General features: G+C 38.0%; 1 protein-coding gene across 2 annotated transcripts; it reads right to left on the reverse strand.

The window, feature by feature from the left end:
- Positions 1-6: 6 nt before the first annotated feature.
- Positions 7-8,558, reverse strand: LOC127163865 (cytidine monophosphate-N-acetylneuraminic acid hydroxylase-like). Of its 2 annotated transcripts, none has more exons than XM_051107337.1 (11): positions 8,388-8,558; positions 7,919-8,153; positions 4,606-4,697; positions 4,310-4,422; positions 3,514-3,704; positions 3,349-3,429; positions 2,584-2,650; positions 2,429-2,510; positions 880-1,017; positions 621-756; positions 7-215 (listed from the first exon to the last, which is right to left on the reverse strand). In XM_051107337.1, exons 2-11 carry the CDS (start codon positions 8,122-8,124, stop codon positions 35-37), a joined length of 1,287 nt encoding a protein of 428 aa, XP_050963294.1. In that variant the 5' UTR covers positions 8,125-8,153; positions 8,388-8,558; the 3' UTR covers positions 7-34. The 2 variants fall into 2 exon arrangements, with proteins under 2 accessions (XP_050963294.1, XP_050963293.1); XM_051107336.1 differs by having other exon boundaries at positions 7,919-8,136; positions 8,388-8,557.
- Positions 8,559-10,925: the final 2,367 nt, after the last annotated feature.

Below are 10,925 nucleotides of genomic sequence, written 5' to 3' on the forward strand. Positions count from 1 at the left end.
AAGCCAGTTGAGAACCTTTTAAACCTTTTAAATGCTACATACTAATGCTAATGTAAAGCCATGTGAACATACCTATTGGATGGGTTTTTAGCGCCAAGCCCAAATCCAGGACTGAACCGGGTAGAGGAGTCCAGGTTAGGATGTTGGGACAGCTCCTCCTTATCGATTTGTTCAGATCTGCTGCGCTGTTCTTGATGTTTGTCTCCTTTATGTACCTGTTAGTCATGTTCAAGTGTTCCTGTCATACATTTCATACTTTGATGGCCGTTATATACAGTACACTACAGTCAAGAAGAAGAAGAATTGAGATTTTTGGTTTAATTTATTTGATGAAAAATCATGTAATATTGTAAAATGTAATTTATTTCTGTGATCAAAGCTGAATTTTCAGCATCATTATTTTCGTCTTCACTGTCACAGGATCCTTCAGAAATCTTTCTAATATGCTGATTTGCTGCTCAAGAAACTTTTCTGATTATTATCAATTATGAAAGCAGTTGTGCTGCTTTATATTTTTGTGGAAATTGTGATATATTTTATTTTTCAGTATATATAGTAGTTAAATGTTGACTGGCTATGTGTTTCTGTGATAAGGCGATTATCGAAAGATGTGTGTTCACCTGTCAGAGGGATGAGCTTCGGTAAAATATCCAGCAAACGGGCAGTAGATCTTGGGCTGGAGTGATTTCACCAGCTGCGTCTTATAGTGTAGCAGCTTCTTCCTCTCAGTCTTGATGAAATCTGCCTTCCAGCTTTCTATCAGTTAAAAAAACATTGTTTGCATTATAGAATGCATTTTTCTGTCATTGTGCTTCTCCTGCCTGTCCTGAATGATCGCCGGTCCCATAATGCACCTGTTTGAAGCAATGTGCGACTCACCGGTGTATTTGCCGCCGTGAAAGGTCATGGGGAAGCCGGAGGCGCCGCCGGCGAAGTCGCTCATCATCAAATCAACGCCGTGAGGAAGACGTCCATTGTTTGGTCTGGTGCAGTCCACCGTATTCAGGATCATGTGACCTTGGAAGGGTGTTCATACAAACGTTTTAGTAATAATGAGAAATGTTTCTTGAGCAGCTAATCATCTGTTTTAAACTGTAACAATATTTCACAATTTACTGTATTTTTGGTCAAATAAATGCAGCCTTGGTGGATTTGTTGGCACTAATTCTTATCGAGCAAAACGATCTGTCATTGTTTTCGGAAAATAAAAAATTGTATACTTTTTAAGCACAAAAGCTTGTGTAGCACAGGCTCTGGGATGCGCGTCCACGATGCTATGTACTATTTTAACACGTCGAAAGGTCACGCAGAACTACAGACCCAGTGTTTACAAAGCGAACAGGCAAAGACTAAGAAAGTGCAAGTCAAACACTGTTTACAAACAAAAAGGTACAGCGATGAAGTTGTATGAGAAAATAAGATACTCTACCTTTTTGAGCCGGAGGACGCAGACAATGAACTTAGACGTGATTCGTAGTAGTGATGGGAAGTTCGGATCATTTTACTGACTTGGACCTTTGAGTCTCGTTCAGCAAAATGAACAAATCTTTTTTCCGAGTCATTTCGGTCATTTTAGCAAAATATAATTAAAATGTTACGTGTTACTTAACACGTATACTGCTTACACAAACGTTGATCACACTACACACAAGACAAAACTATAATGCTATAAGAAACAGAAAAGATTCATTAATTGTTTACCTGGGTCTTTAGTCTATGATTAGCTCACCTTACCTCTTATCTGACAAGTTTTCGGGTTTGAGTCGTTCGTTCATCACGTGACAGCCCCATAAGATGAACAACGACTCGAAAAACCCGAAGACTCGAAACAGGTGAACTAATTCAAGTACAGAACCTAATAGGATGTTGCGCATGCGCGACTGAACGAATCACTCCCCGAGACGACTCGTTCGTCCCGAGTCACATTACAGATTCGTTTAAGAACGACCCATCACTAACGAATCACTCCCCGAGACGACTCGTTCGTCCCGAGTCACATTACAGATTCGTTTAAGAACGACCCATCACTAATTCGTAGCATCGTGGATGCGCATCCCAGAGCCTGTGCTACATGAGCGTTTGTGCTTAAAAAGTATACAATTTTTTTTTTTTTTTTTTTTTAAATGACCGATCTTTTCGCTAGATAAGACCCTTCTTCCTCGGCTGGAGAAAAATCCTGAAATGCTTTCCTCTAAAACCATAATTTCTTTACGACTGAAGACAGAAAGACATGAATATCTTCGATGACAAGGGGGTAAGTAAATTATTCGTAAATTGTTGTTCTGGTCATATGTTTGTAGCTAAAAGCAGAAAAATGCAAACAAACCACTTTCTTTTTTTTCTGTTTCCCGCTCTGATTATCTTATATTGTAATTGAACTAGTTGTTTGCACGTTGCAACACATCAGTCTAAATGAGCAGCCAAATACCTTTATACTCCACGATCAAGCAGGTGTCCATTTCAGGATGAACTCCATCCATCAGAATCATAAATCGCAGATGCTCATCAACCTTTCAAATAGAAAAGCCAAAATCAAGAAAAATATAACACAAGAATAAGAGCGAAAGAAAAGAAAAAACATACATTCTGCCACACGCCGAACGGCACCACGTTAATGTTTGTTAAATTCACTCCACTTTTCTCAAGATACCTGCAACAAATGAAAACACAGACTGTAAATCTGAAAGTCAGATGCCATTTTTCACTATAAAGAAATTCCAAGGATGTTAAAGATTCTTCACAGAACCACAGATGACAACAAAGAAACTTTTAAGAGTGCACTGTTTTGACGAACCTTGTGAACCCTTCTTTGTGTTAGAGTTTAGGGTTCTTTATTGCCCCCTTTTTGTGTTTTAAATCTGTAACTGTCAAAGTTTCTTCATTATAGTTAATAGTGAGGTGACACTGCCAATGTTTCCCACCTTTTTGTCGTTCAAACCTGTAACTGGCAAAGTCACCTAATTTTAGTTATTAGTGAGGTGGCTTTGGCAGTTACAGATTTAAAAAACCAAAAAGCAATAATACTGAACCCTAAATTCTGGAGTTCAGCCATCCAACTGACCGTTGGATATGCCAGTTATGTAACTGACATACTACATGTTTTTCTATAACCATAATAACCATGATCCCAGAATAAGATTTAAATGACTGATTTTCTTGGAATTTACTAAATTTGAGGTATTATTAATTAATACTAATTAATTGGTCAGATTAACTAAAGAATAAATTGGAACTAAAATAGTTAGAAAGGATGATCAGTGCACTATTTAAGGTTTAATTCTGATTAATTGTACATCCTCATTTGTTCATTTTTAATGTTGTAAAATCTCCTCTAGACTTCAGTCTTACCAAAACACCGGCCGTGAAGTGTCTCCAACATAAATGGGAATATCTGGACACCTCTTTGAAAGATGTTTCAACGTTGGGTAGCTAATAGGAAAAAGTGCAAAGTTGAATTTAAAAAGTACGGTTTTGTGGCATAATGCAATACAATATGGCGGATCAGACACTAACCTCAGGTGATCTGAATGCATATGGCTGATGTAAATGAGATCGGCCTGACTGAGTCTGTCCATGGCGTCAGACGGAGGTTCGTGAAGGAGCCACCAGCCCCTCGCAAACGCTGGTCCCGTGAGCCACGGGTCAAACATCATCCGCTTGTTCCCTGCTTTCAGCTCCATACATGCGTGCGTGAGGTATGTCAACTGGAACGCACAGGACAGGATGAATAGGACAGTCAAAACGGCATTTATTTGACAACATTACATCTTTTGTAACATTATAAAAGTATTGTGCACCTGCGATGTCAGCTGCATATTTATTGCCCTTTGATATTTTATTACAGTTTGGTCAAATATTAAACGAATGATCCAAATGTTCTGAATCGCTGCAATTGAAACCTTAAATGGCTTCTGTCATTTTCTTTGAAAATGAAGGAATCAAATGGCACTTCTTGGCACAGAATATTCACATGGGTGCGGATGTGTGACGAGACACGTAGAGTAATCAGTCAACAATGACATACATTGCTTTAAGGGTTTGTTAAATTAGTTTGTTTACATCAGAGTTACATGATGTGATGATATATGTGGTGTGTTTAGCAAACATTTTGTGCATATTTACAGTAAAACAAGGCAAAGTAACATGAATGTCAAATGATTTAATTTGAACAGACTTGAGAAGCAGGTTCTTTTGCCCTTCTTATTGATGATTGAAATATTAATGAGATCTGTTTTGGGTGTGGTGGTGCAAGCTCTATTTATTAACGTAGGACAGAATGTTTTAGTCAGGGTGGATAATTGTTTTGTACCGTAATTTCTCCGTCATGTAGCTCTTGTGCTTCTCTGGGCTCTGCGGTCCAGGGATCTGGAGGATTCAACTCCACCAGCTCTAAACTACCGTCAGTATCTGACAGCACTGCCTCTGCACACACAAACACAGTAAGACAATAACACAGCATTCGCTTCCAACAACCACATACAATTAATATACATCTACACATATTGTTTAAATATTAGCTGCAATTAAAACGACATCAAAAGTCATTCAAAGAACCATTTTCAAGAGTGTATGAATTTGTTATAAATAAAATAACAGTGACATTACCGAGTTCGTCTTGCATGAAGCTGTCTGGAGGGTTGACGTACTCCATAGTGGCCACGTTAAGTTTCCAGTAGTGTTTGGTGCAGCGCACTGTACTGTAACACAAACACACAAGCTCACATATTTAATGATTCGTAATAAATATTTCTGCAGTATTGAATTTAGATTGAGTTCGATTTTTAAATGTTTTTTAAAATGTTTTTGTCTGTTCTGCTTAGGCTGCAGTTTTTTTTTAATCAAAATACAGTTAAAACAGTAATATTGTACAAAAATAGCTGTTTTCTAATATATTTTAAAATATTAATTTATTCCTGTGATGCAAAGCTGAATTTTCAGCTTCATTACTCCCGTCTTTAGAAAACAGTCTACTATGCTCATTTGTTGCTCAAGAAACATTTCTCGGTTTTGTGACAGATCCCTGACACTCATGCATTGTCTCTTCTTTTTGTGAGTGTACGCTTTTGGGAGGACTTGAGCTATACAGGTCTTTTTTGCAGGTTTGGAGCGTGATATTCAAGTCCCAGTTTGGTTTGTCAGTTTGGTTTTGATTCATAGCCAGGGTTTGGACATTCATGCCCCAAGTTTAGTCTTTGCTATGAGCACGCATTCACTCACTTTCTTGTTAGCCCATTATTGATTACTTTTCTCAACCTATTCTTCCTTGTCACCCTCTTTGTTTACTTCCCTGTTTGTTCTACCTGTGTTCACAGTACTCTGTGTCATTGTCAAATGTTCCTTTCGTGTGTTGTCTGTGTGCCTTGTCTGTTCTCGCTGTGCCCCTCCCTGTCCTTACATGCCTAGTCCTGATACCAGTTGTTTCCCCTCCACTGTGTAGTTTTTATTAGTTTTGTTTTCTTTTATCACTTAAACGAAGCCCATTGAACTCTGCATTTGTTTCCTCGCTGCACAAGGTGCAGTGGTCTTAAATCCAGTAGTCCTGGAGGACCCAACTCTGGTGGACTCAGATCCAGTGGTCCTGGAGGACCTGAGTACAGTGGTCCCAAGTCCAGAGGTTCTGGAGGATCCATGTCCGGTGGTCCTGGAGAACTTGATTCCAGTGGTTCCAAGTCTGGTGGTCCTGAAGGACCCGAGTGCAGTGGTCTCAAATCCAGTAGTCCTGGAGGACACAAATCCTGTGGTCCTGGAGGACTTGACTTCACTGGTCCCAAGGTGGGTGTTCCTGAAACACCAGAGTGTGGGGGTCTCAAATCCTGGATGACTTGACTCCAGTAGACCCAAGGCCGGTGGTTCTGGAGGATCTGAGTGCAGTGGTTCCAGGTCCGGTGGTTCTGGAGGACCTGACTCCATTGGTCCGTAAGAAAATTATTCCAGTGATTTCAAGTGGGGTGGTCCTAAAGAACATAAGTGCAGTGGTCTCGAATCCAGTAGAGTCCAGTGGACCCAAGGCCAGTGGCTCTGAATGACTCGAGTGAAGTGGTTCCAGGTCTGGTGGTTTTGGAGGGCCCGACCCCAGAGGTCCCAATCTGGTGGTCCTGGAGGACCGAACTCCAGTAGTCCTGAATCCACTGGTCCTGGAGAAATTGATTTCAGTGGACCCAAGTCTGGTGGTGCTGGACGACTCGACTCCAGTGGTCCTGGAGGACCCAAGTGCAGTGATTTCAGGTCCGGTGGTCCTGGAGGAATTGACCCCAGTGGTTTCAAGGCTGGTGGTCCTGGGGGACCCAAAGGTGCCTGTTCTGCCTATCATGGCCACGGAGACCATTGCAAACCCTGAGCAGTTGTTTTCCCCCTATGGCGCTGTTCTTGCAACATGCTAGAAACATGCTAAAACATGTTAGTAACACTTAGCTAAGTGCTAAAGTATGCTATTAATGCAATGAAACAGGAAGTTACTCAGGCATGCAATTTCCAATCTGCCCCAAACTTAACATGTTTAATAAGAGTCCTGGCCTGAGCACATGCCTATGCCAATATTCAGTTACAGTCATAGCGCCACCTGCTGGCAACAGGAAGTGACATATTTAATACTGTTATGGATGCCTAGCAACATATTAAAAAGTATAAACAAGTGTTAAATAGGGTAGTAACATGCTAGAAACATGCTCAGACATGCTAGCATTACTTACTAAGTGCTAAAGCATGTCGTTAAAGCCATGAAAGAGGAAGTTGTTGTAATTCATGCAAACAATGTCCAATCTGCCCCAAACTTCACTTGTTCGATAAGAGTCCTGACCTGAACACATGTAACAGCCAATATTCTGTTACAATCATAGCGCCACCTGCTGGCAACAGGAAATGACTTGTTTTACACTAACTTAAACGTGCAATGTCCGATCTGCCCCAAACTTCACGTTCTGGCCTGAACATGTCTTAAGGCTAATATTCAGTTTCAATCATAGTGCCAACTGCTGGCAAAAGGATGTAACTTGTTCTACATTTAACATGTTTACATGTTTTACATTTACTTTAATGACTGACATATTCTTCCTATATTTACTATATTAAAAGCATACTGCCCACCGTTCTCTGTTTTCCTAAAGCCACCGGTCGGCGGTGAGCCCAGGTGACAGGGCCCTTTTATCGCGTCTCGCAGCTTTAATTTGTTTATGTTTTCTTTTATCATTTAATAAAGCCCATTGAACTTTGCATTTGAGTTCTCGCTCATTTCTTACCACAAAACCTGACACTTTTTTTTTTCCCTTACAACAAAACCTGACACACTTATTTTTTACTTGACCTTAATTGCAATAAGCAGCATAACTGTTTTCAACATAATTATCAGAAGTGTTTCTTCAGCAGCAAATCAGTATATTGATTAAGTAGAATAATTTCTGTTTGCATCATGTGACACTTAAGACTGGAGTATAAGAGATTTAATGAAGTTTAAAAGACTTCCTTCAAAAACATTAAAAAATCTATATGAAGAGTTCAGATACAAAACCAGCTAAAAGCCACCTTGGTCAAAATGAGATAATGATGCAGAGTGAATGTTTTTGAAGCATATTATACGTCCATCAAATACTTTTTCTTCAGACGCACTAAAATACCAGCCTTAGCTCAGTTAGAAGTGCCGGAACTTTGATAGAAACCTATTTGTAGGAGCCTGATAAAAATGCTTATTTTAAAGAAAAATGTCAGATGGATTTAGAGGCTTTTGCATCTGAACTCTTCATATAATCTATCATTTCATTAAACATTTACAAAGTCATAAAAAAAAAAAAAAAAAAAAAAAAGAGAAGTGAAATTCAGGGGTTATTTTATCATCAGAATCATCTGATAAACAACTCAAATTCAAATATTTTATTATCAGCGTTCTCTTGTTCTTTTCTGCTCATATGAATTTTGATTCACCCACCTGCCGTCCAAGTCCTCAATGTCTTTAATGAAAAGTCCTCCCTGGTGTTTGCACTGGTTCACACACGCTCGTATTTTGTCTTTGTCTTTGTAAATGATGTAACATTTGCCATCCTCCGGGTTTTTCTTAAAATTAATTCCATCTTTCAGTGCCTGGACGTCTTCAGCCTCCAGTCGCAGGACAGTCTTCGAGACTTGAGATGTCATTGTGCTTCAGATCTAGAGACGAGCAACTCCTAAGTTCATTCAGCACAGTCAGATCTTATGAAGTTCTTAGTTTCAGTTTAAAAGAACATTGTTCTATTTGCAGTCACAATTACAGCATTACAATGCATTGTTGATAGACAGGTGCAGCCAGAAATGTATTAAAAATGACTGGTAATTAAATAATCTTCAAATTATTACAAATAATTCTTAAATAACATGATTTCCTAATAATTTCACAGTTTAAAAGTAGAAAGTGGCATTACCGTTTTTGTGGCTGATTTTGGTTTTAAATGTGAGCAGGAAGAAGCTCATAGGAGTTTAGAGAATGTGTGTGAGCTGAAACACTTGTGAAGCCTGTGAACCCAGTGAAGATCTGCTGTTGTGATCAAGCGCTTTAAGATGAACCTGCAGGGCGTAGTCATTATTTCACACTGAAGAATGCAGCTTTTTGATTTTACTCTAGATTTTAAGGCAAAGTGGCTACACACATCTCAATTTTATATTAGCTTAAATGTATTGAGTATACTGTAAAGTAAAAGATTACTGAAGCATGCTTTACAAGAAAAAAGACTGCTTACTTGCTGTTTCTTTGTAGTTCATTTAAAATTTTAAAATAGTTTCTATAGATTCCAATATATTCAAGTCTTTGTTTTTGACTAAATGGTGTTAGTGTTTAAAGTTTATTTATTTTGCACATCTAAAATATCAGAAGCACAGGTAGGTAATTACTTGTCACCATGTAGTTTATATTAAATTTGCTCACAATACCTGTAGTCAACCACAACTCACAAAAACTGTTACTGGGGCAGTACCTTTACTGTAATGTACACTACTAAAACCTGTTACATTTAAGGTGCCTATATGGACCCTAAAGATGCATGTTGAATAGTTTCCGCCAAGTGACATTTTTCATAACTTTTTTCCGATAGTCTGAGTGCTACTCCACAGCACAAAGGAAACGACAAAAGTGTCAACACAGCAGAAACTTGATAGAATTATAAATATGTATAGAAGCCTGCTGAGAAAAAGTCACAATTGCGAGGTGTAAACGTGCAGCTCGACATCATCCACAGCCAGTTGATGTAAAGTGATGGATAAATAGATGGGGTGGAAGAAATGTTCAGTTTAATCACAAAATAATTTGATCATAAATACAGTAATGACTATCACTTCTTTTCTTTCAGCAGGCTTAAAGCTGTTAGGGAACAGAAATGTCTTAGTTTTGAATATGAACAAGATGTCTAAAAATACTAACAAAAAACATGGTTTGGAAACAAGCTGAGGTAATCAGTAACAGGCCAGATGAGGGAACTTGTACTGTGCTGAGACTATAAAACTTATTGTGCCGATGGAGAACAAGAAAAACCTTAGTTAAGAACATGAACAAGATTTCTACCACCATCTTTCGTAAGCTGAATTCAAATAGTAAGATAAGAGACGAGAAGATAAGATAAACCTTTATTGGTCCCATAATTGAGAAATTTCTGTGTTAAAGTCGACATATGTATTTTAACAGCAGTGATAGCGGTATCTTCTGCTTATGATAAGGCAAGATGTGAACCTTATTATTAGGATGGGCTTCTAATACACAGCTGATCAATACTCTGGCTTGTGTTTTTGGATGAACTGGTCTGTTAAGTTGTTGGGCTGTTTTGCTTCCGTAACATGTCTTCTTTCAGACTTGTGGAGAATAGACTGCTTTCTTAATTACACGTTATCTATTTGTCTGTACATTTCAGTTGCAGTACAAAGGGCGCTTAAATAAGAGGCACTTACGTGCAGTGAACTTTATAGATTTATTGCTTTCTATATTCTGAAGGTGTTTACAGAAGGGTTTGTTCATATGTAATTCTAGGAACTGCAAAAAAATCCAAATTTTATTTTATTTTGTTATCCTGTGGCTGAAACAAGCTTCCATACCAAAGACAAAATTAGTTACAATTATAACGTTCTCAAAATTCTGAGTTTATTGCATTTTTTTTTCCTGCCATGGAAACGTGACTTTTTCCCAGAGGTTTATATTGTACAATTCTGTGTTACAATTGCAAGAAATAAATATTAACTGTAAGAAGAAAACAAACTAACAAACAGGAAATGTTAGCTTTACATTTCTGGTTAGTCATTCCTGGTGAAGTTGGTTTTGTAGATGTGCATTAAACATCTGGTGTAGATCATAAAAATGTTTGATAAGAATGTTTTTTTTTTTTAATATATACTTTAACACATCATATCCGGGAAGCTGTTACAGTGTTCTGAAGTTTTAAGTAAATATCTTTATTAGTATCTTATCTTATCGTATCTTTTAATAAGGGTGCTTCTGCATACCTGTTGGACATTTGTAAATAGTAATGGGTCTGGAGGAAGAATAACAGGAAAATGTCAGGCAAAACGTCCTCATCTGTTTTTACTTTGGGCAACGTTCTTATTATCAGTGAGTGTCATAGTGTCAAGAATTTGCATTGTGCATATTTTTACACATTTATTTTACACAAATGCATTCACAGTAAATGCGTTTTAAGATCAACACACAACATTATGTCAGACATATTTCTGCAATGACAAAGGCAAGAGATTCACATTCACTACCAGTCTCTTCTGCTCACCAAGCCTGTTTATTTGATCCAAAGCATAGCAAAAACAGTACAATTCTGAAATATTTGTACTATTTAATAGAACTGTTTTCTATTTGAATATATTTTAAAATGTAATTTATTCCTGTGATTTCAAAGCTGAATTTTTAGCATCATTACTCCAGTCACAGTCCTTCAGAAATCATTCTAATATTCTGATTTGCTGCTCAA

This window comes from Labeo rohita, chromosome 4, assembly GCF_022985175.1.
Source record: "Labeo rohita strain BAU-BD-2019 chromosome 4, IGBB_LRoh.1.0, whole genome shotgun sequence".
Lineage (NCBI taxonomy): Eukaryota > Metazoa > Chordata > Actinopteri > Cypriniformes > Cyprinidae > Labeo > Labeo rohita.

What these genes read in the sequence shown, in the direction of transcription:
- LOC127163865 (XM_051107337.1), bottom strand. Translation starts at nt 8,124, where the DNA reads ATGACATCTCAAGTCTCGAAGACTGTCCTGCGACTGGAGGCTGAAGAC. An exon ending in ACTTCACGGCCGGTGTTTTG is followed by an intron (nt 2,651 to 3,348) that starts GTAAGACTGAAG and finishes CATTTGTTGCAG; the next exon opens with GTATCTTGAGAAAAGTGGAG. An exon ending in TCACGGCGGCAAATACACCG is followed by an intron (nt 757 to 879) that starts GTGAGTCGCACA and finishes TTTAACTGATAG; the next exon opens with AAAGCTGGAAGGCAGATTTC.